Source organism: Zonotrichia albicollis, chromosome 8 (genome assembly GCF_047830755.1).
Source record: "Zonotrichia albicollis isolate bZonAlb1 chromosome 8, bZonAlb1.hap1, whole genome shotgun sequence".
Taxonomy (NCBI): Eukaryota; Metazoa; Chordata; class Aves; order Passeriformes; family Passerellidae; genus Zonotrichia; species Zonotrichia albicollis.
In genome coordinates this window covers 11044038-11068348 of record NC_133826.1, presented here as the reverse complement: position 1 = coordinate 11068348, position 24311 = coordinate 11044038, and the positions used below count along the sequence as shown (strand labels likewise).

The 24311-nt window shown below is 45.6% G+C and overlaps 1 protein-coding gene across 19 annotated transcripts in view; it reads left to right on the top strand.

Annotated features, from left to right (window-relative positions):
* PTPRF (protein tyrosine phosphatase receptor type F) overlaps positions 1-24311 on the top strand; it is a 374760-nt gene that overhangs the window by 275949 nt on the left and 74500 nt on the right. For all 19 annotated transcript variants that reach the window (XM_026790433.2, XM_014276090.3, XM_014276085.3 and 16 more), the window contains one exon: positions 8324-8434. In XM_026790433.2, coding sequence (XP_026646234.2) covers positions 8324-8434 — 111 coding nt within the window. The remainder of the gene's footprint in view (positions 1-8323; positions 8435-24311) is intronic.

The window sequence follows — 24311 nt, the reverse complement described above, 5'->3', positions numbered from 1 at the left end:
GTTTTAGATGGATTGCTTTGGTGTAAGTGTATGGAGGTAACATTTTCACAAGAGAATAGTCAAATTCATCTGTGCTGCTGCTGATGGTCATGAAACTATAAATGGAAAGAGAAAAATTCTTGAAAGGTTGAGCAAACATGGCTCTGGGATAAGAGGCATGTTTGTGTTCCTCATGCACTCACCCTCTAATGTGATGGCATACTGGAGAACCACTGACCCAGACTCCCCTTTCTGAGCTGGACATTCTGATGTTGTTTTGCATCATTAAGGTTTATTTTAAATAGATAAATCAGAAGCATGTCTGGCTGTTTAAGCCCTCATTAATTAAACCCAGCCCTGGTTTGACAGCCCAGCCCAGTCTGGTACACAGTCCCTGTAGTAGTTTTCACAGCCTGTGTGCACCAGTAATGACTTTCCAATTGGACTGTTGTTTTTTCTAGCCTAAACACTCAAAGCTGTCTCTTTAAATTAACTTTAGCATGTTAATCAGCGTTATGTGCTAAGGCCCTTCTGAATTCTCTTGTGATTTTGGTTACCCCTCTTGATTGACCTCTGGATTTCTTGACAGAATGACTGCTACCTATAAATCAACACAACCTCGTTTGTTCGGTTTTCCCCCTTCTCCCTTTTCCTCGCCCTTTTCCCTGAATCACTGCTGGAAGTTAATAATCTTACTCTTGGAACTGGTTCTGTTGCTGGGAGTTAATGTTTTCAGCTCCTGTTAAGTGATCTTAGAGTAAATGTGAATTGGTGTTTGATATGTATTTGCATTAAGTTGCCTTTGTAGCAAATCTAGGTCAGGGAAGAAGATTGCAAACCTTATTTTTATATGAATGGGATTACGTATCTGTCATTCCTCCCTTTGGAACACTGGAGATTGACAGCTGTGATGTTGCAAACTCCTTAAAACTATTTCTTCATCTCCTGTTTCTACTGGAAATGCTAAAATGCAGTGACAGATGGAACGCTAACTCGCCATCCGCTCTGAGCTGCCGGCCGAGCGCGCTGAGCGTGCAGCCCTCCCAGGGCCTCCCCGCACGCTTTGCTGCATGCCCGTCCCAGCTGATGGCATTAGTGACTCAGCACCAGAACCACATGGATGCTCCATACGTCCTGCTTGGGAACCGATGGCATCTCTGTGAAAAGAACCATCCATTTCATAAAACATAAGTTTCCCGCACCCCCACCCCCTTCCCACCCCCGTTTGAGTCCTGACGAGGTATTTTAAGAGTGTTCTTGACATTATTTAAAATATATGTGTCCTGTTTGAATGTCAAATATGGCATTTCTGTGAGAGCAAACAGAAGCCACGTGCTGCTCTCTGGCTTCTCCTAGAGGATTTCTGTCAGCCTGATGCCTTTAATTTAAAATGGAGGTCATTGAATTTCTAAAGATAATGACAGATTAGATCAAAGTGCTTTTATGATGGTGAGGTTGTGTCCATGTAGAAGTGACTGTTCTGCCATGTTCTATACCCAGCTGCACTCTTGTTCCTCATTAAGGTAAGTTTGATGCTTTGGAATCCATTAATTTGGTCTGAAAGGAAGGGTGAACTAATTACTCTAAATGAACCCTTTTGGTAATAATGTTCGGGGGGAAGGGGTGGTTTTGGTGTGATTTCATTGCTGCTGTGACTGTGTTGCTAGGAGTTGTGTGTCTGGAGTTCTTGGGATGGTATCCAAGGCATTTCTGTCAGAGCAGTGGCAAGCCCACCTGGAGGGAACAGCCTGTGGTTAGACAGAGGATGACCTGAGATAGTCTACCATGCACCCCTCCAAACACAAAGAGATTTTTATCTCTAAACAAACTCTTTTGACCTTACCCACACATATTTGGTCCTTTCTGTCCGAGACATCTCTGGCTTCCCTTAAATGGGAGGAACTCCCATCCATAATTCAGAATTTCCATTTGTAGTTTCACTCTTTACCCCTCTGGGACTGCCCCTGAGAGTAATTTAATCTTGAAGTCTCTGTTTGTTCATCTGAAAGACATACAGCTGGCAAATGCCTGTCAGATTAGGCAAGAGCTGGCTTCTTAAGGTGACCCACAAGATAGTATCAGCAAATCCATGTTTAAGCAAGTTCTGCCCCATTTATAGTTTGAAAGTAGGATGTAAGATGTTAATTTCCAGCATTTCTCTGCAGTTTAACTCACTCAACCCTTTGTGAAACCTGGCTGCATTTTCCTGCTGTGGCCTGTAAGAGAGAGGAGAATGCAGTTGTGTTTCTGGTGGGTGCTGGACTGAGCAGGCACTAGATTGGATACACATGAGGAGGTAAAGAAACATCATCATCTCAGGCATTATCCCTTTCCAGTCAGATTTATTTGTTACTTTTCTGTCACCACAGGAAATATCAGAGGTTCCTATACATAAGAGTATTTCTTCCTTGCAGACGTCAGCGTAGCAGAGGTCTGTCTGAATTAACTTTAGATCAGCTCACTTGGGTGTCAGAAGCTGTCTGGGAAGCCAGGTAAACACCCGCACCGACTTGTGTATAGCTGCAGCTAAACCTTTCCAGTCCCAAGTGAACTGGTTTAAATATAGCTCCCTTATTTCAACGCTATCCTGCGAGCTGGAGCGTAGAGCTATCCAAAGAGATTAGAGGAAGCTAAAAGAATTTTGCTGTCTCTTTTTGAGGATGTGTTTGTACATTTGGTTGTACTTTGTGTATTATAGGATTTTCTTCCTGTTTCTTGAGCTTTTCCAGTCACCAAAGGAAAGCAAAAGAAAAACAATTTTAAAATGAGATCTGCTTGCAGGAGAAGTGTCAGGGGGAGGCTGGGTGGGGTAGTGCCTGGAAATGCCTGTAATGCTGTTTTTCTTGCTGTCACATTCAGATTGACTTATGTCCCTTTAGAAGCACACAGAGGAGTTAGTGTGCTTTTGACAGTGTATAGTTTTGCTTCTGAGGCAGAGTCCCCTGAGATTCCCTGTACCTGCTAGTGAGGGATCAGAGCATCCTGAAAATCTCCTGTCTAAGAGGAGGCCTCACGCTGCCGAGAGTGTTGGGTCTCCTTTCCTCCCTCTCTGCCTGAGTCCAGCTCCTGGCAGCAGTCAGGTACTATCAGCAGCTGCCTCTGGTGTTCAGAAGGGTGATTTCTCAGCAGTGCTGCCATCCAGAACAGGCCCCTTGTATGCCAATCCCCATCCTCACAGGCATAATAACCATAATGAACACTAACAGTGAAAATACATTTGTAGTTACCTTGTTTTGCATATTTGGCAGTGCCAGTAGCTTGTGGAGGCTAGGTACAATCCTCTAGAACAGCTGGGAGATGCTGCTGTTATAAATTACCAAAAATAGTGAATGTGGGAAATGCTTATTTTCATTTTAGTGACTCTCACATGGTTTGGTATTTTTTCACAGCTCCCACAGCAAGTTTGTTATCTCGGGCAACAGCCAGGATGTCAGAGTCCAACTCTCCCATTGTCAAGGCTTCACATTGTGTCTTTGTCCACTATATTCACATTTATGAGTCCTTATTTGGTCTGGGATTGCTACTGCACAGATGTCTGGACTTTATTAAAGAAATTTTCCTTCCCTAGGAGAAAATTTTTAGCAAAAGGGGTTGAGACCCACACCTGAGCACTTGTTGAAGAGGGAACTGGCTGAAGAGGGTGCTAAGAATACTGCTGGAGGAGAAGTCAGTATTTTTGTGTAAGAAGCTGATGGGAAGCAGGGGTAGAGAAAAGGGAGGTGTTTAGGATAGCCATGTGCTCTAGTGTGCAGGTGGGCTAAATTTGCCTCTGCTGAGAGGAAGGGCCCTGGTCAGGTAGCTGGGTTCATTGCATCTGCATTGCAAGTCCTTTCCTTAGATGAGTGCTGTGTCTGCAGCCTGGTTTCTCTGACTCTTGGGTGCTTAGAGGAGCATTTAATTCCACATCTGATTTTATAACCAGGGCAAAAAGTCAGCCTCGGTTGTGAGCCCAGAGGACTGAGGCTGTGAATGCCCTGGTAGAGAAAAAGAGCTGTTCCCACTGCTGGGGATGGAGCTCCAACCTGAATTGATAAGGAAAAGCATTGCCCCAGGAGCTGTGGTGTTTGGCTCCGTGCGGTGCTCTCTGGAAGGAGAGCACAAGCTCCCAGTGAGCTACAGAGCAGGATTTCAGAGGGATCAATTTGTATGGCAGCTCAGAGCCTTTTACATTTGCGTTGTCACCTGGAGAAGAGAGTGACAAGCCCTCCATGGCACAACAGTACCCAGCACTGCCAAAAATTGTCCCTTATCAGGATCTGCCTTTCCCACGCTTGCTCTGTGCAGGGCACTTTTTAAATGCTTCTTTTAACCACTGTCATTGCAACTAATGATTCTGCCTGAGCACAAGTATATTTGAATAGATAAGTATCTTGGAAAGCTGCTAACAGGACTGTTGTCTGTGCCCAAGTTAAAGAGCAAAAGCAAAGCTGGGAGAGGAAAGGGAGAGACTGGCAAGAAGATACCAGCACAGAGTAAGGAGGAATAAGGAATATAAAGTAAGGAATGCTTGTCAGTCAGCAGGGCTGACTCCTGCCCTCAGCCCTGGAAAACTCTGCCTTGTCACCATTCTCTCTGGCATGGGAGAGCTGCCAGGGGTTTTTCTCAGGAGCTGTCAGCTCTCTGATAAGCTGTGTTATCAGGAGCAGGTCTGAGGCACAAGCAAGGCTAGCATGACATGGCAGTGTGGTGAGGAATTGTTCCCCTCTTTCTCTGGAGCCCTGCTGCAGAGGAGCAGCGGGGGTCAAGTGGTGCTCAGCAGGGACAGGTTTCACTCTGATGTGCATGTGCTGCTGCAGAGCCCCCCAAGCTGCCGAACAAGCTGTTTACTGCTCCTCTGTGTGCTTGCATCCATGTCCTGGTAGATGGTCCTCATGCATCCACCAAAGCCCTGCTGTCTGATTGCACGTCAGGACTCAGCCACACGAGTGGGAACAAGGCACCTGGCACAGGAGCACTGGGGGAGTCCATGTGAGAACATCCTGCAGTAACATCCTGTGTGAACGAGACCTCACTCAGCAGCTTATGCAACATAAATCCCAAAGTAATGAATAAAAGTAAATCAGCCTTTCTAGCCCTGGTTTGCAGAGGCGCAGAAGATTATGAGATGTTGACAGGGCTAGGAATAGAAATCAGATCCTTTGCACTTGTCAAGGCGAAGAATTCACTGCGCTTTGGAGCGTCTTTGGATGCAGCTTCCATGAATTTCAGGGAAACATGCTCCAAGCTCAGCTCTTAACTTTCCTGTGCTCTATGTGTTCTGTCCAGCCTAGACATGAGCCCAACCCAAGAGATGATGTCTTTCTTTCTGTGGGATCACTGAACTAGTGCTGAGAGCATTTTTTAGGAAGTTTTTTCCCAAGTCTCAGATGCATGTCTGTCTCCAGCTTTCTGATTCCAGAAATGTCTGAGCTTTTTAACTTTATTCATAAATCTTTGTACTCTGAGACACCCTACACTTTCCTGGATCCATCACTTAGTTATAGGTTGTCCTTCAGAAAAACCCCTACAGCCCTGTTGACTGCAATCAGTTTACCATGATCCTTCCAGTTTCTGCTGGCTGTCAGTTATGCTGCAGGATCTCTGTGTTTGTCTAACGATGATTTATTGCAGGATCTATTTTCTTTCTGTTTCATATGAAAGGTTTCTGTTAACTTCCTTCTGCTCTGGGTTCTTGTCTTCCTCCTGACACACTGTAATTTGAATAGTTGTGCCAACCCAGACAAACCCAGAGTCCCTTGCCCAATGTCCCTGAGCAGTTTGTAGGCAGTTGCTGACACGTTGCATGTTTATACTATGATTTTAGAAATTGGTCCATGTTGACAGGCAATAACAGCATTTCTTTTGAAACTCCTCTCATTTCCTTCATACTCTTTTTTCTTTCCGCTATTGAGGTCCCTAAAGATGAAAAACAGTTTGATTGACATTTAAGAGACATGGTGATCACAAGTATAAAGGGTAAAAAAATACCAGTGATATGTCTTAAATGGCTAAAAGGGTCATATGTTTATGGCGGAATTATCTAGGGATCTTACTTTTTTCCTAGGCAGATACTACTATCACTTGAAGCTGGCTCTGCTTCCGGCCCAGCCAGTTGGGTTTTTTATTAAGCTTGGGTGTATTTTGCAACAGACAGCTTTTCCCAGACAAGCTTGATGGAAGCACTTGGAATGAGCTCTGCAGCACATGCATGCCCAAGGAATGATGAGCAGAAATTACAAAGGGGGATAATATATGGTGAGTTCCGAGAAAATCTTCCTGACAGAGAGCATAACCAGGCAGTGGCATCAATTCCTTTAGGAAGTGGTGAAAGACCTATCACTTGGCACATTTAAAATGGAATTGGACACAAGACAAGTACATTTACAACAGGGAACTATCCTGCCCTGGCCCCCAGGGATGCACGAGGTAACCTAATAGGTCTTTTCCATTTCTAGATTCTCTGATTCTCTGTATCTTGTCAATGCTGGGAAAGTTTGTCCTGCTCCACTGCCTATCATGCTGCTGTCTGCTTGAAGATGTTTTTCCCAGACAGGATGTAGAAATTCACTGTTTTTCCTTGAATCAAGCAGCAGAGTTCTGTAGGCTTCAGCCTGCGGGTGTCCAGAGAGGGCTGTGGCCAGGCAAGCTGGCAGGTCCTTTTGTTAGTAGGTGGAAATACTTTTTGCAAACGAGCTTTCTCTGTCTAGCCTCATTTCCAGCACTAATGCAGCAATAGGGAGGGCTCTGTACATCATTTTTATTATATGGCAGAACCCAGGGAAGTTCATTTTTCCCCATGACATATAGGCTTATGCTACAGTCTCAATTTATCCTTCTAAATAATGTAGGTGGCAGTGGTTGATTCACATTAGTTTTTCTTCTGTTCTGATGATAAGAAAAACTGAGTTTGACCTCTGCAGCTTGAACCAGCAAGAAGGGAGAAGGCAATTTCACCAGCTATTCTCAGTGTAGCTCTCAGTGGTCATTTTCAACCGTGGCAGGCAGAAATGAGTTCAGATCATTACAAGCAAAGGGGTTAACATTTTTTAGTTTGGTATATGGTTTGTGAACAGAGTTCCCTTCTTGCAGGCAATACTATCCAGCAGAATCTGAGCACTTGGAGGCACTTAAAAAATTATTCCCACAATGCCTGGGGAGGAAAGCAGGCTGAGCAGCAGCCACTTCAGTGTCTGGCCAGAGGCCACACACTCCTGCAGTGCCAGGTTGCTGTCATATGCATCCTGCTTCTTTCCTTCTCTGCATCTCCATCTTTTAGTCTGCATATGGAGCCCAGTTAAGGGAGTTTAGATGTGACCAGTTGTGCAGTAATCTGTGCTGGGCATGAATTTGGACGAAAGGCCAGGCTGCCAGGCTGAGTGCTGCTGGACTCCAGTGGAATGTGCTGAGTAGGTTGAGAGTAAACCAGCTTAGACCACGGCTCACTTCCACATCACTGGTACTGTGCAGGTTCCCCATGTAAATTGCTACTCTGTGTGCCCTGGCAATTGCTGCCATTATGTACATGAGCCCCTCATGCATTTGGCACTTTGGGGATGGGATCAGATCGTATCCCAAGGAATGTGCAGCCTGGGATAAACAGCTCTTCCTGACCCAAAGCTAGGGGAGCAGGCACAGCTGGGACAAAGGGAGGGTGACCTTCACATGAGCACCGTGCAGCATTGAGGGTGTGCTGTGTTGGTGGGTGTCTTTCCTGTCTCAGACTAACTTTCTGATGTTGTTATATTGTATATGATGAAATCTGAAAAAACACAGAGAGCACTAACATGGAAAAAAGTTGACGAAAGACAAAGTGTTTTCTCAAAAAGAGCTGTCTTTTTGAGACATCACCAAGGAAGAGTGCTGAGGTGGGAGGGATGGGACTCTGCCAATTTCTGCAGGAAAGTTGTAATTTGTTGAGTGTTTGCTAGGCTTTGTGTGGATCAGATAAGAAACAGCTACAGTTAAATGTGCTTTGTGCTTGCCTGTTTTGATTAAAGACTTATTAAAGGTCCTTTTATTAGGCAGGAGTCCCATATGAAGCTGTAATTAATATGTGTGTAAGTGTATGTTTTCTTCCTTTATTGAAGCAAAAAAATAGAAGTGGTTGGGATGGTTAGAAATAAATCAGTAATTTGTTCCCTGCACATTAGAAAAATAACAATAATCAATTTCACAAGTTTCTAACAGCAGACTGGGTACCTTTGGCTGCATGCTGGTATCTTATGGGTCCAGGGAACATCACGAAATATTTATCCAGGAGGATACCTTAAAAGTGTGGGGCATGGCCTTCCTTTTCAGAGGCTGTTAGTCTGGTTACCAGATTTGCCATAACCTGAATTGTCTGTTTCATCTTGTTTGTATACAGGAGCCCTGCAAATAGAGAACAGTGAGGAGTCAGACCAAGGCAAATATGAATGTGTTGCAACCAACAGTGCAGGAACCCGCTACTCTGCCCCAGCCAACCTTTATGTTCGAGGTAAGAGCAGCTTCCGCCCAAGGAGATCATTCTCCTCCTTCTCAAAATCTCCATGGTTTTCAGTGACGGGAGAACGTTCCCTGCCTTCTGCCCTGATTACACTGTGGATTGGGTGATGGGGTCTTTTGTTCAAAAGCCACCGAGTTCAATGATATCTTTGATCTATGTTGTGTTTGACTCACAAAGCAAATCTGTTTTTGCTGTTTATATGGTGTTATGTAAAATACTGAAACATGAGCAGAATGGGAATTCCTTTCTCTCTTGAGCTCCTTAACTTCTGTGTCATAGTTATCTTGATTTGGATCAAGGCATGGCTTAATTGTTTCAGCATAAACTAACCTTTGGTGGAGTAGTGTAAAACTGGTCATGCTCTGACCAGCCAGAGGTGCTCAGCTATACTGAGCCAATATTTAAGCCTCTGCTTTGGAATGTGTACCTTTAAAAACTGAACAGTTTTTTGGAATTGTCCTAATCCATCTTATATGCATCAATGATTGAGCCTCAGGGTATTAATGGCTCACACTGGGAACCTGCTGGAAATTAGCCACAATTCATGTAAGGCAATTTTTCTAATGGTTATGCTATGTTGCCAATTTAAAACTGTTTTCCACATACCAAAATAACTAGGTTTTATATTAGGATAGTCTCCTGGCTGTTTTGTTGCTCTACATTGAAGGTGTTTGAATTAGCTTGGAGAGAAGCAAGTGCTAAATTCCCTGTACACTTTCTGTTAATTTCAGCAAGAATAAAAAAAAGCTGCTTCATATCAAACTCTGTAGAAGCAGACTCATTGGTCAGGAGCCCCTGGGAAATGTAGTTATGGGTTTTCCCAAGAAAAGAAAGAACGTTCTTGTGCTGGTGCTTATTAGGAAGTTAGAACCAGATTTTATTTTCATATAGTAAATCAACAGACTAATAATAAAATCTCATATTCATTTCTTCCTTCCTCTGATTTAAAGAAAGAAAATCTTAAGGCTGTATATGCATGGGTTAGTATGTAAAGAGGACAAGAGAATGATAAAGTCTTCTCATGCTGTGTGTTTGCTTCTAGGAGTGGCTTCTGGCATTGTTTTTGTTTCTTATTATGGGGGACTGCTTTTTTATTTTGCAGCCTAATTTGGATTGTAAGAGTCTTTGGAAGACTGAAGTATCCAATTAAGCATATTCAGAAGATGAAGCTATATCTGTGCGGTGGAATCACTCATTTCACTCTCACAATGTATTCATGGATGATTTTAAATTCCCTGTATTCTTGCAATTTCATTTTCCAGGCAAGCTGTACTAAAACTCATCCCAGATTGACCCTTTGCTCTCTGAGAGAAAGGATTCTAGTTACCAGGTTGGCTGTTCTTGCATAGGTTTGTGTGGATATCCAGCTGTATTGCTGCAGTATTTGGGATGCTTTTGCTTCCTGTGACATGCTCAGACTATCAATGTTCTATTTTCTATAGACATGTGGCTGAAAAAGGCACAAAAGCTTCACAAGGTAGAAAAGCCTCTTCTTAACAAGTTTACAATTTCTTACTAATGAACGCTCTTTGTTTAGCAAATGAATCCCAGAGGACTGAGGAGTTTACTGGATTTTACACTTGGCTTGTGCTCAGCAAGGTTCATTTGTCTTGTTGGGGCTAAGCATGGGCTCTGGGTGGTCTGCACATGTGACAGGATCCTCATGTTCACCAACAAAAGCATGTTCTTTGACATATGTTTTGCTGTTAACTGTCACTTGTTTACACATAAGTGTTTGGAACAAGCCTTTTTCTTGCACATAATCTTTACAATGTGAATCTCCAACTTACATGATCCTGATGAAGTGTTTCTGTATTTTTAAGACATGACACCCCATAAATTATGATGACATTATCAGATAATGTTTCCTGTGCATACTAGGTCCTAGATGGTATTTTTGCTTACAGATTCTGATAGCAAATGTTCTACAAAAAAATAGGTCTTACTGTTACTGCTTTAGTTAAATACTTCAAAAAGTTACCCAAACCAAGAACAGTATATTATTTCTTTATTGCAAGGAAAAAAAATAGAAATATCTTACTTTCTCAGGTCTGGGTTGCAGGATAGAAATCCCTGATTTTTTTCTTTTTGTGATAGTCCTACAGTGTTGTCATTAGACACATCAGTGACTTGTAGTAGGATCTTTAGAAAGTGCCTGCATGTTTACTAGTGGGGGCATTAATTAATGCTAAATTACAGTGGAAATTAAGTCTGTGGACTGCACTGCCACTGCTTGGTGGTTCTATAATGATTGACCTCATTGTAGTGAATATCCAAGCAGTCATCCACTTCCCTGGGAAGCATGGCTGAGTGCTGAGCAGCAGCACTAATTTCCAGTCTGTGTAGTCCTTGGGACTGCTTTTGCCTGCTCTCATTTACAGCCTATTGCTTTTCTAATAGTTCAAATGTTTGTTTGTCTCTTGACTCTGGGGATTTATGTTTTTGATCATATTCTCCCCTTTCCTAGCCTCCCAGGTAATCCTTTGTGAGTGGGCTGTGTTAGAAAGCACAGGCTCATTAGCATCTTTATACTTTTCATGCTAACAAAGGAAGAGACTGGGTGCTGAGGAGGAGTATCTGGGCACTGCTCAGGGCTTTCTATATCAATGGAAAAACAGGAGGAGGAAGTAGCAGGCTACACCAGTGTCTTGTCTCTGTAAATCCTTTAGAGCCAGCACTTCTGCACAGATGGACTTCATTAAAAGTTAAAACATTTCCACACCAGGGATTTGTAAAGGAAAATGGATGCATTTTCCTTGGAGCTATTATTTTCATCTTACTAAGTGTGCTGGAAAGCAATCCTCATAAGCCTTCTGCTTCTTCTGCTTCTAGACTGATGGGTCTATCTGGCTGCTGCTGCTGAGCTGGGAAGGGGCTGGAATCAGCACTGGGAGCTGAGTGCCTCCCAGTGCTGGAGGGTGGCCCAAAGCATCCAGACCATCAGAGGAGCAAGAACAGGGAGGATGCCAGGGCAGGGTGGCTATCTGGACCATAGCAGGACTTTGAAGGGAGCACAGTGGCATATGCCTACCCTGGCCCTTAAACACAAGCACATTTGCCAGTGCTGGTCTGGATGTTATCATTACCACCATGAAGAAACAATCCTCCTTCTGTGGTCCATGGTTACATCTACCAGAGTATATTGTAACAATGATTAGATTTGGGACTTGATGGTGCTGCGGGGAGAAGGGAAGGGAATAGAAATATGGAAGATGTGATTCCTCTAATCCAGAGAGTTCACTGTTTAATTTAGCAGCAAAAGATCCAAGATGTTGATTCAAGACATTTAAGAAATTGATTTAAGAGTAGAAGGCAGATTGGACGTAGTATGGGGAAAAAAAGTGGTATCATTTTGTCATGCTCTCTGGGACCATAGTGTAATTGCACTGATTCACCTATACTATTGAGTTTTTAGGAACACATTTCACTTTTCATTTGCCTATAACTTCAGGGACATCTGCACCAAGAGAAGAATTTTCAGCCACAAGTCTTGTCCTACAAAATGCCTGTGAAGGTGGTGGCCCGTGTGGTGCACCCCACAAGAGATGCACTGTTATTTTCCTCTTTCCCTGTATAAAGGGGTTTTCTACCCTTTCCTGTCTACATATGAAGCAGATGAGTAGGAAGAGTGTATGTAAGAATACACTGTGGAGTTCACTACAAGTGTTCCCCAGTGCTGCTTACAGCAGTGAGCAATGCCAGTGCTATGAGAATAGTACTTACAGGAGCCCTGGCTGCATACTTGCCATCAAATGAGAAATCTGCTGCCCAGTTTTCTCTTTTTAAATGCTGCTTTTCAGGCCTTCAAGGCACATCCCAATGGGGCAAGTGCAGTGAGTTCACTAGCCCAAAGTGCTGCACATACTGTAGAGAAGGAGCTGCGCAGCTACTTTAAAAAAAAAAGGTCATTTAAAACTGAATTATCTGCTTTGTCCCCAAATTGCAAACTAATAAATCAGACTACAGTAAATAGAAATGGTATTACTGCAAAAACCTGTGCTTTCTTGATCTGCTTTTAGAAAGGCCAGGCTAGTATTTCATTTGGCAGTAGGGAACCCTGCTTGGAGTCTGAAATTTTATTTGCCAAATTTCACCAAGGAGCCATCACCCAAAATGGAATTCGGATTGCTGCTCTGTCCCTAGCAGCAATTCTCTGGCCTCTGCAGGGTTTTACCCTTGAGAACTTGGCAGTAGCTTAGGCTCAGACACGGAGGGAGCTCACTGAAATGGCTACTTGTGGCTGTATGATACTTACTGCAGCAGGGACCTTGTGTAAATAATAATAATTCTGCATGACTGACACGGGCCTGGAGCAAGAAGACTTGACGCCTTTAAAAAGAACATTTTCTGCTTATGTAATATTAAAACAGCTAAAATAGCAACAGCAGTCAAAGCTCAAGGCTATTGCCAAGAGAAGAGTAAAAGCTGAGGACAGTGGTTGAACAGTCAGCAACCAAAACTGGAGATGTCTGAAAAATGGCTAAATAACAAGGGAATACGTTTGTTTACAGCCCAGCTGCATGCACACTTCCGGCAGTGTGCTCTGCTAAACCTGCCTCTCCTCAGGGTTGATGGGGGTGACAGTACTTGACTGAAGAGGGGCACTGCCAGTGCTTGAGGGCCTGGCAAGGATCACAGGCAAGCAGAGACTGGAGAGACTTGTGAGGGAGATGTCTGGATGACAGGAAACACAAAGCAGCAGTTGAGTCAGACTGGCTGACCCTGCCTGCTGCTCTGCACAGATGTGTGCCCTGGACCATCAGAAGAAGCAAAGGCAGGCTGTGGTAGAGCTGCAGAGCAGAGCCCTCAGCAGCTGCCACATGGCCGAGGAGGCCGCGGTTCTGAAGGGCTACCATGTCCCTGAGTCCCTGCACAGTCCTGACCACGCTGCAGTGAGCAGAGACCAGTGACACTGCTGAAGGAAGGCTTCAGCAGTGCCATAAACATACTGTTTATGGGATTTCAGTACTTTTAATTCCATTTCCTCTGCCCCCAGGTGCTTCTCCAGGCTGGAGCTGTGCCCGTGCTGCTGTGACCCATGGCCTGTGTGGTGTGGCAGGCGCACCTGGCTGGCTGTGAGGGGCCAGCACAGCCAGGGCTGTGCCACACGTGACACCAGCACTGTGGCTTGTGGTGCTGTCAGCTTCAGAGCCAGAGAAGCACATGGAGGCTTCTGACAAGTTTTCTCCTCCCCAAATATTACTATGAATATTTTTGTCATATTTTCTCCTGGCAAGGAAGTGTGTTCACCATCAGTGTGTTTCTGTGAGCATTCTGCTATGCTGTAATACTTCTAATGATCATGGTTTAATAAATAATAGTCCTTTGTCCTTCAGCTAGCACATTCCATCAAAGATTCCAGTGTTCTTTATAGAACTCAACCAAATAAGCTTAACAATTTTGTTCCTTGCAAAGCCCTTTGATGGTTCAAAGTGCATTGCAAGGCTCAAGTATTATTATTTGTAAAATGACCTTTGTGGAAAATAGAAGGAGAGTGACTGGTGGCTCAGTGTACGATAATGCAACACAGAAATGTACTTGAAAACCTCTTTTTCCCCTCCTCCCCATATGACCTGCACAGACATCTGTGGAACAATTAGGCCTGCATATCTGTGCCAAGTAAATGTCCATTTCCTCCCCTTCCATATCCACTTGCACAAAGGACTAAGAAATACGTCTCTGGTGCTCTGAGATTTTCTGCTCATAATTGAATTCATGCATGCATGTGTGTGCACTATGAATGGGGAAAGGATGGTTGGGCACCCTGAGCATCCTGTCTGTCTCTCTGGGATGGAATATACTCATCACTGTGGCATGAGAGCATTGTTCATCGGATATAATGGAAGGTTGTCTTATTCTCATGTAATCTGGCGTAAAAAAGACAATCTGTCCTTTTGTTCCTCTATACCACTAAAAGCTGTAAAGGATAAAATTTGATTTATGTGGAATCCTTGAGACACAAGATGTGTTTTTGGAGATAAGCAGGAACAGGTTCATCCCCCTTTGGGTTTTTGTTAACCTCTCTGTCTTTTGGATTCCAAAGTGTAGGGGTTGGCCTTTATATTAATGCCTTGCATAGCGCCAGAGGGTTTTCACACAGGACAGATTCTGGCAGTTCCCAGCAGAATTGCAATACCAGTTGGGATGATGAACTTTCTTGATGCTTTCAGGGAAGTATTAGCTTCCCACTTTGAAAATGTGTTCCTTTGTTTGAGCTAGTGATCTAAACTCTTAGACCTGTGCGTTCATATTCTGGCCACAGCCCCCTGCCTTGTTTCAGGTCACTAATGACCAAGACTATTCAAAAGCAGAGCCCCCCATAAATCCAAATTCATTCTTTCTGAACAAGCTGCTGTGGTTGGAGTATTGCTGCTGCTGCACAGACAAGCACATCTGTGGCAGAGTAAAAGCCAAATTCAGTCGGCATAGGAGTTTCTGCCTGTAGATCATGAGAGCTGTCTGACAGTCAGGACTGGCAGACATGTGTCTGATACAGCCTTGCTCTTTGGTTCTTTGCTGTTTCAGCTTGGATCTCAAATGGAGCCCTGTTTTTACCTTCTAGAGTTTGCTATCCTCTGATGGCTTCTCTGCTGTGACTTGACTTGCACTTAGACTGGCATGTTCAGCTTAGCTGCCAGGCAGCTCGGGTTCGTGAGGACGCAGCAGCGTGCCTAGTGAGCCGTGGTGTTCTGCGTAGGGGATACTCTGGGTAACCCCAGGCTTAAATCCTCTGCCTCTGTCCATGCATGGTGGGGAGGCAGATGTTATTTACCATCACTGCTCAGTTATTTGTTCTGTGAAAAAGCAGAGAAGCCGTTGATAAAACGTGCTTTTTACCTTAGGAGTGACATGGATAGAGAACTGGAGATAAGCGATCATGTGAATGGAACCTGTAAGGAGATGAAACTTTCAATTTACCATTTATCAGGTTTATCTCAGATAAAGCAGCAGCTGTTTAAGCCTTAACTAAGGGAAGAGCAGAGAGAACTTTCTCCCTGTTGCTTTACAGCTGTTCCAAAATAGCCTGCTACTGGTTTTTATTGCTTATAAACCACTAATATAAAATGAGATTAAGAGATAATCCAGCAATTAATGACAAATAGCAGGTCCTAAACTTGTTCGTGTTTGACAAAGCAGGAAGCTATCTGTTTGAATTAATGTGTTTCACACGTGTCTCCTCACCTTTCCAGCTCTAATCTGAAGTGTCAACACCTGTGGAAAGCCACTGCTGGAGCCTACTCCTGTCCATGCCCACTGATGCAGTGTGATCCCTGCCAGATTCCCCAAAACAAAGCTGCTGGCTGTCCCCCAGCTGGAGCAGCACCCCTCACTTTGTCCCCAAGCAGGCCAAGTGGCAGCACAGTGAGTCCCCTTGGTCTGGCCAGGGTCTCTCAGTCCCTCCCAAGGAGAGGGGTTGGCTCTGGTGCTTCAGCAGCAAGGATAGGTATTCCTATAGCTGTTCCAGCAGCATTCCTCAGTCTCACACCCTTCACCAGCCTCTTGCCCTTCAGTTTCACAGTCCCAGTGGGTGCAGTGGGTTGGTCCACGCTGGCAGCACTTGGAGTTTGTGTTGGCCTATTGCAATATTAGTGCTGCTTTCCAGAAATGCAGCCTTCCACAAGCACACCTGGTTTGCCAGCAGCACTGTCCTTCCTGAGCAAGGGCAGGAAACAAATCCTCCCTGTTGGGAAGAGCTGAGCAGGAGGCAGAGCCCCTCATTGCCTGCTGAAGCCATGCAGATGTGATACGCTCCATTAGATTAGGAAATAAAGTGCTGGCTTGGGAGCAGCAATAAAGAGGTTCCCTCCCATCACAGGGTCTCACAGGATCAAATGAGCCTTATGCTAAGGTTTTGTAGAGCAAGAAGTAAATCCCATTCCTCAAGCAGGATGGAGGAAACCTGGACTTTAAACTTAGGATTGTTTTAAAGATGTCTTGGTGATGCTCCTTGCTGGATATGGCCCTCACAGGTCAGTTAGGCTCTGAGTTGGTTGGTTCAAGTTCCCTGGTATCAGTTCAATTGAAAAAAATGTAAATAAATGTTTTGCTGTTCTCCAGCAAGCTACAATTCACTCCATAGGCCACTGTGGTAGCTGTTATTGGTAGCTTGTTGCCTTGCCTATACTGTGTCAGTGTTGGTTAAAATCCTGTCCTCTGGTTGCTGGAAATGGCTTACTGTACTGTTGCACTGTATAATGCCACATGCTGTTCTCTAATTTGCAGTGTTGCTGCTGGAAAGCAAATTCCTTCCCCCACCTTCTCCTTTCCCCATCAAAAATGTGACTCATAAGCAGTCTTTAACTATCAAATCCATTTGTGTATTCTCTCAGTGAGGGTTCGATTACAGCTGGTATGCCACAGATCTGTAGCTGCAGTGAGGTCACTCCTGCCAGAGAAATAAGATCTCCTTTGTCTATAAGGAAAATGCAACTAACCTTCTGCTGTCTCTCCCGCAGGAACAAAAACTGGGACCTGCTCAATTCTCTGGGTGTTTTTTTCCTTCTGATTCCTTGTCCATCTCTCACTCACAGCACATTGTACCAATAAGGCTCTCAAAACTGAGCCCAGCTGAGACTGTGCATGTCTGTCACTTGCCTAATACCTCTCTGCTGCATTTAGCTCTTTGTTTGGAGAGGGGAAACAGCTCTTCATGGTAGAAGATTTTCGATTCACCACTTGGAGCATTTCTTTCATACTTTATAAAATTCGGATTTACGTATACGGTCTTCCTAGTGTGTGATCAATGGTTTAAAGTGCCTTTGCCATCATCTCTGTAGCTGGAGTGGGTGTATAGGAGCACATGTGTGCTGGCTGGAGTCCTTTGCTCTGTGTGTGTGAGTGTTCTGCACATGTAAACACGTCTGTGTGTCCAGCATCTGGCCCAGAGCAGGGATGTCCCTGAAGCACCCTCCATGTGGGGATGTGTGGGATGTGCTGTCCCCTCTGCCCTGCAGCCAGGAGTGGTGAGTGGGTCAGGGAGGCAGAGGGGCCAGCCCTGCTCTGGGCAGAGCAGTGTGAGTGTGGCCTCTCCTGTCCCTGCCATGGAGTGCTGTGTGCCTGGTGGGAAGTCATGGCTGACCTCTGTAGTCTTGTCTTGTCGTTTCAGTGGTGTGCGGACAGATGAAGCTTGGCCTGTTTTTACTCTCTGTGTTTTTCCTTGTCTTTTTTTATTCCCTCCTCATCTTCATCGCACTCTGCCATCAAACAAAACAAACTTTCATCTCTCAGATCAGCGAGAAGGTTGGTCCTTTTCACTTCTTATCCATCTACAGTACGCCACGTCAGATGGGACTTTTCCAGTAGGGAGAGGAGAGCCATCCCCAAAAGGGGAGGGGGGCCTGCAGACTGGCTCCTTTCCAGGCACAGCCACAGTGTGCCTGGTGGAATCTGCTTACTGTTTGCTGTGACTCTGGTGATGGCATTGATACTTTGCTTGCATGCCTTTGTTGCTTGAGATTTAAAGTGCACAGAATATATTTTGCATGCAAATACCAGCCAGGGCAGTTTTGTCAAAGGCAGGGTAGGAAGAAGTGCATGCTGCTCTCTGTGGGGTCCTTTTCTAACCCTTTAGTCGTGCTAGGTGCAAGTGTAAATCCTCTAAACTGCTGCTGCTTTCTGGCTGGAGAGCAAGAACAGTCTTCGGAAGCAGAGATCAGAATGTTCAGTCCCTTCACAAGCTGCTGGAGAGTGTGGGTTCCTTAATTCCTCCTGAAGCTTTAAAAGTTTTAGCTTTCTCTAGAGGCAAAATGCTTACTTTGATCTCAGCTGGAGGAGAACCCAGCATGATACCCTCCCTTGCCACAAGGCAGCAGGGGCAGCTGGCTGAGATCCAGATCCCTTGTGCAAAGGCAACATCCCTCCTCCTCAGCACTGGGGTAGCCCATTTTCCATGCTCTGTCCATGCTCAGACAAGAGCCCTTTGCACAAGCAGGTCTGCCTCTCCTTCCTTCTCGGCTGGGTCTGCCTCTGCAGGCAGGAGCGCTGGGAGCTCTGGCAGTGGCCCCAGCCACACCAAAGGTGGCTCAGGGAGGCCCATGGTGACACACACAGGAGCTTGTAGCCACTCAGCAAAACTGACTGGTGCTTTGCTCTGCTCTGTCCTGCTGCTCTCAGAGAGCCAGAGGTGAATAAAGGGCAGTAGTGAAAGGCAAATCCAGCCTTTTAATTAAATCTAGCTCCAGACCTAGCTCAAGGCACTCATGATTTCATGCTGAGGAAAGCTGGTGTTTCTGGCAGAAGTCTTGATTTAGTTTCCAGACATGATTCCTTCACTAAACAGGTTCTATGGGGGTCTGTGCTTCCACACCCACTGAAGGTAGGGGATGCTCACACCGCTCCCCAGGTGGCATGGGGAAGAGACCCTGGCTTCTCTCACACAAACTATCAGGCAGCTGGATGAATTGTCTTATGATCATCGCTGGAACAAGTTTTAACAAATTGTCATAGCAGCTGTTTCAGTACACTGAGTTCGATCCCATTTCTCTCCCTGGAACATGCTCTCATTTAGATTGTACTGAGGAACGGGACCTTTGTTGTTTACCTTCTAAAAATAGATTTTGTGGAGGATAAAATTACCTCAGCACAAGACAATGATGAAAAATGAGAACAAGGAAGAAAAGAGAGGAAATCAAAACCAAGGCCCAAAGCCTCCCAGATTTCAGTGAATTTGAAGCACTTCTGTGATGGCTGAGACACCTCTGGAGACTAAACCTTTGACAGGGCACTTAAGTGTTTTAGCCATATGGTTTAGCTGAAGGGAGGCAGCTGAGAATGGTTATAAGGCAGCAGGAGTGAAGAATTTCTCATTCTTTTTGTCAACCCTTCCTTCCCACTCCACCAAAAATACCTACATACACAAATATTTAATGTGAAGCCAGAAATTAGTTTCTAAATATTCCATTGGGGTTTGCCATGCTTATAATTTGTTTGGCACTGATAATTACATCGTACATTTTTCCAGCTTTACTTAAAACTGTGTACTGCTAACCCATGCATTTAATTATTGCTCTGTGACTGCTACAAGGTTATTTATTAACAAGTTATTTTATCTTGATACAGTGGATCTTTTCTCTTATTCCCCTCCTTAATGTTGTGTTATTTTCATCAGAGAAATTTCTGAGAGCAAATGCAAATTGCAGAGCTCCACAATCTTGCTCTCCCTTGCTTTGCTATTAGTATGTCAGTATGCTGAATGCTGATGTGTCTCCAGTGCTGCACCACTGTAATGATATATCCTCTTTTATATGTGGTTGTCAGCACAAATAATTAGACCTAAAAGTTATAGCTGAAATATAATCCAAAAATGGCAAGGCCCTGTTTTGGAAATTGTCTATAAAATGTCAGCACTCAAGGATACATTGGGAGCATAAATAGTACAGCATTGTTTGAGCACAAGATTAGACTGTAAATGCATTTTTTCTGGTTCCAATTTTTCCTCTCCTTCTGTTGGTTCTGTCAATAGGTTGTGAGACTTCAGCAACTGCCTTTCCGTTTGAAGTCCTTTTGTAAAATTATAGCACTGGGGAGAGATGAAAGGTGTCTACACATGAGTAAACCATGCAGACCAATGATCAGATTTGAGGATAGCTCCTAAACTCACTCCTTCCTGACCTGGAGGAGGTGGTTCCTGAGGAAGGCAGGAGTTTTGGCAGGTGACCAGTCTGGCAAGGGCAAGAACACACACTGTTCACCAGGGATCCTTCAGCTTGCCTGTCTCGAGTAATGAATTGGACAGTCTCACACTCAGAGATGTGCCCCTGCTTTGTACTGTGCTGCTCATCCCAGCTGGGAGGACAGAGCAGAGCCCCCTGACCTTGCCTTGTGTGTGCTGGGACTGGGGAGGAGCAGCAGAGCAGGCAGTCCTGGTTCTGCTTCAGAGCAAAAGAGACTTCTGGCTGCTGTTCCCTCGTGCAGAGGACAAAGGGGAGAGGATGTCAGGAACTGAGCAGCTGGAATTGCCTCAGAGAGGAGCAGAGAAGTGTGCAGAGCACAAGTACAGCTCCATCACCATGGGGCAGCACCCAGTGAGCACACAGGAGAAGCCCAGAATTAGATGCCAGGTAGGCATGGTGCAAAGGAGACTCTGAAGCAGGAGTGGGCAAATAGAGGTGCCTGAATCTCTGCAGACCAGAGGGAGGGATGTTAGCATTGTCATCTGCTAAGCTGTACTGTGGCTAAGGCAGCCAGCAGGAAAATTTGGAAATTTGGTTTCCCCCTTCCCTAGCAGCACTGCACGACTTTGGAAGCCTGGGCAGTCCTCCTGGCACTTTGTGTTTCCAGCAGAGCCTCACTGGATCCAGCAGTGTCTCAGCACGTGAGAGGGACTAACAACACCAGCCTGAGAGCCCTGAGCTTAGAGCCTACAGCTTTTGCAGCCAGCAGCAGGGAGGAGGGTGTCCCTGGTTCTCCAGAGGGGTAACTTCACCCTCGGAGGGAACCTGAGACGTGTGGAAACAGCCACTCCGTGCTGAAAGGAGCCAGGCAATCGATTGAAGCTCTTTGCTCTCAAGGCAAGGAATGTGCATGTTAGTGCATGCTGAATTATTAACATTTCTCTAGAACCCTTGTGGCTCTAGTGTTGCTTGCCCCCCTCCTTCCCCCAGCAGTCCCCCCTGTGAGTGGGGAGCCAGACTCCACAGTGTCTTTTCTCCCAGTCCTGTGAGATCCAGGGCATGGGCTCAGGTTGCCCTGCACTCACTGCTCTGAGTTTCACTTCACTTCCTAAGGAATGCTCTCTGTAGGGAGATATGCAGAATAGTGGGCTAGCACAGAGCCCTTATGATGCCTATTCTCGGGATGAATTATAATGAATCTCATTTTTGTCAGTCTGCAGGTTTAGTTAAACCCCTGAATTATAGTATTGTCCATATTGAAATATTTTTAATATTCATAGTAGTTTTCCCTGTGCTGTTCTTGCAAAACCTCTGAACCATCTTCTTCTGATCCTTATCCAAAAAGAGGATTAAAAAAATTATTGCAAATTCTAGTCAAGAAAATTGTAATTAAAAGGGAAATTTCATTGCTGCAAAAAACGAAGAAAACAAAATTTTCTGGAGCACTTGAGGTAGAGTCATGGACTGTAATAACCCATGTGATTTGACTTGTAAATTGGACAGAAATTCCAAGAATGTTGCTTTTTGAGGAGTTACACTGATTTGAATTATTACCAGACTCTTATGCTAGAGAAGCTAGCAACTTAAATTGCTGGCTTGAGCCCGAGGAATGTGTTGATGGTGCTCTGCAAGCTGCTGTGAGAGCTGTGCCAGCTCTTGCTAATGCTAACTGACAGCATCTCCCCTTCTCCCTCCATACTGACTGGGACAAGAAGCTGCCAATTATCCCCCAAGAGGATGGCAGGCTGGTGGAGCCCATCCCTTCCTTTGCACATACTCCTGTCAGAGCAGTGTCTGGCCAGATCTCTTACTGAAGGCACTGCCCTGACCTCCTCCCACCTCTCATGTAGAGAGCTGACCCCTGCACAGGGCATCCATTTTTAGCAGCTGGGTGCCTTGGGCACTGCTGCTCTCTGGTGCAGAGCAGTGAGTCCATCTCAGCAGCTCTGCCGGTGTGCAAATGAGGGGAAGGAAGATGGCTCAGCCATTCTGGATTGCAGGAATGCACCACAGAAGCCTGTTTAAGCACTCCTCTGTTGCCAGGCTGGAGAGCTGAGGCTCCGCACAGCACCTGCAGGCTGTGGTGTGCAGGAGGCACAGCCGGTGTCGAGGCTGGTGAGGGGGTCTCATACTGTTTGATCCACAGGAGAGCTTTCCTTGCCACTCATCCCTTTTCTAAGCACAGGAATGCACCAATCACCTCTGCTGCTCCCATGTGTGTGGCACAGGGGGGAGAGTGACTTCCCATCACCCTGCAGAGTGCTGCTGCGGGGCCCTGAGCCCAGTGAAGTGCTTGTCCCCTCCCTGCAAGGGAGCAGGCAATGTCAGCCCTGACATCCCTCGGGAGAGGCAGCACAGCCACCACAGGTCCTGCCCCTCTGCAGGACACATCAAGGGTGACACGGCACCAATGGGACTCAGACAGCCCCAGGAGCACCCTGAAAGCAGGAGCTTGGCATGGGGACTCAGTGTGGGGTGTAGGGGAGTCTGCAGCAGGCTGTGCTTCCTCTGGTCTCACAGGGCTGGAAGTGAAAATCTGTTTGTGCATGCTGGGCTCTGATCTTTCTGCATGGCCTTGTGTCCTCCAGTTTGTCTTTCCAGGTCCTTGTACGTATTTGTGTGCCTTCCCTCTCCCTGACCTGCCCTTCCACCACTGTCTGTCTGACTTTGTAGTGGCCTCCGGTGCCTGCCAGCCTGTTTGCCTTGTGCATGTGTGTGAGTGCTCTGTGCACACCTATGGCATTACCCTCAAAGTTTGCTTTTTTTTCTGTTTTAATACAGCTTGAGTGGGTGGGTTTGGTCCTTTGGCGGGGACAGAATTTGAACAGCTTCTACCTGGAATAATTCGACGCCATGTTCATTGGAAAATAAACCTGACTCTTAATGAATGGTGCTGGGATGCTTTGGTTGGAAATACATGCCATCATGTTAAACCATTGCCATGTCCATCAGGTTAAGTCTGTATTCTCATGACTGCATAGCATCTGAGTACACTTTCAGTTCTGTCTCATTTGGGGAGCACTGCCCCGTTGGTCAGGTAACACTTCACTGGTGATTGCTCATGTGGGTATTGATTTGAGATTTAATAATTGATTAAAAGAAGCATCCAGCAAGACTTTGGATTTATATGCTCAAAAAAAAAATTGCAAAGGAAGTTATCCTTAAGTTATCCTTACTCTGGTTGGTAAGGAGCTAATGAGCCCTGTTTTGTCACTGAGACGATGTGTAGTACACACACAATGTTGACAGTATTGTTTAATTTATCACAAAGTCTGAGCTCTGTTGTACATGCAAGTGTGGGGGCTTCTGTGTTCAGTCTATTTCTGTAATCCTGATGGTTTGGGGATGAATCATCAAAGAGAGCACTAGTGAAATTTGATTTGGGTAGAGCCAGCTTGGCAAGCGGAGCTGACACCTCTGCGGCTCACGGGGCTGTCAGCAGCTTTGCAGTCTGCGGAGATGCCGCGGTGGAGGAGCAGCCCAGCAGAGCTGTGAGTCCCCGGCCCCCATCGCCCGTGGGGCTGGCCACACCCGTGGCCTGCTGTGACCTGGCCCTGCTCAGGCTCCTGCCCCGGTCCCAGCTGCCCCAGCACTGCAGCAGTCGCTGCCCCACCAGCCCAGCCCAGTGCACGGATGGAGGAGCACAGTTGGCAGGGAGAGGCTCCTCGCAGCCGGGCAGTCGTGACCCCGGCCGCTGCTCGGGGCTGCTTTTCCAGTGGAAGAGGCTAGAGGAGAGCAGAGCTGCTGGGCAAGACACATCCAAGCAGTTTCCCTTTTTAACTACAGACTGAAATGAGCTTGCCCAGAGGAGACAAAGATTTACTGAGCACAGTTGTTTCTCTACCCTTGCTTAAATAGGCCCATAACACTAACCCTGAAGAAGGGACCTCATTTCTCAGTGTCATTTTCCTGACGGGAATGCATATGGCAGGCAGCTTTAGAGCTTTATTGTAGCTGAGAGTTGCTTACAAATAAGTCTTGAATGAAATACCCAGCAAGGGATTGATAGGAAGAGAAGCTGTGCAATGCAATAAGGAGGAATACATCTCCCAAAGAGCTGCCACGAAGGTGGGAAAGGTTCTGCCAGCCCAGCTCTCTTCTGTCAAAATGGATATGATCTCACATCTGTCAGGATTAGTTCTCTCCTGCCCAGCAAGGTGATCTCTTCAGGCCCTGACAATGTCATGCAGCTTGGGTGACTATTTTCTGAGCCAAGGTAGAACCTGAGTTACATTTTGAAAGGAATTATATTTTAT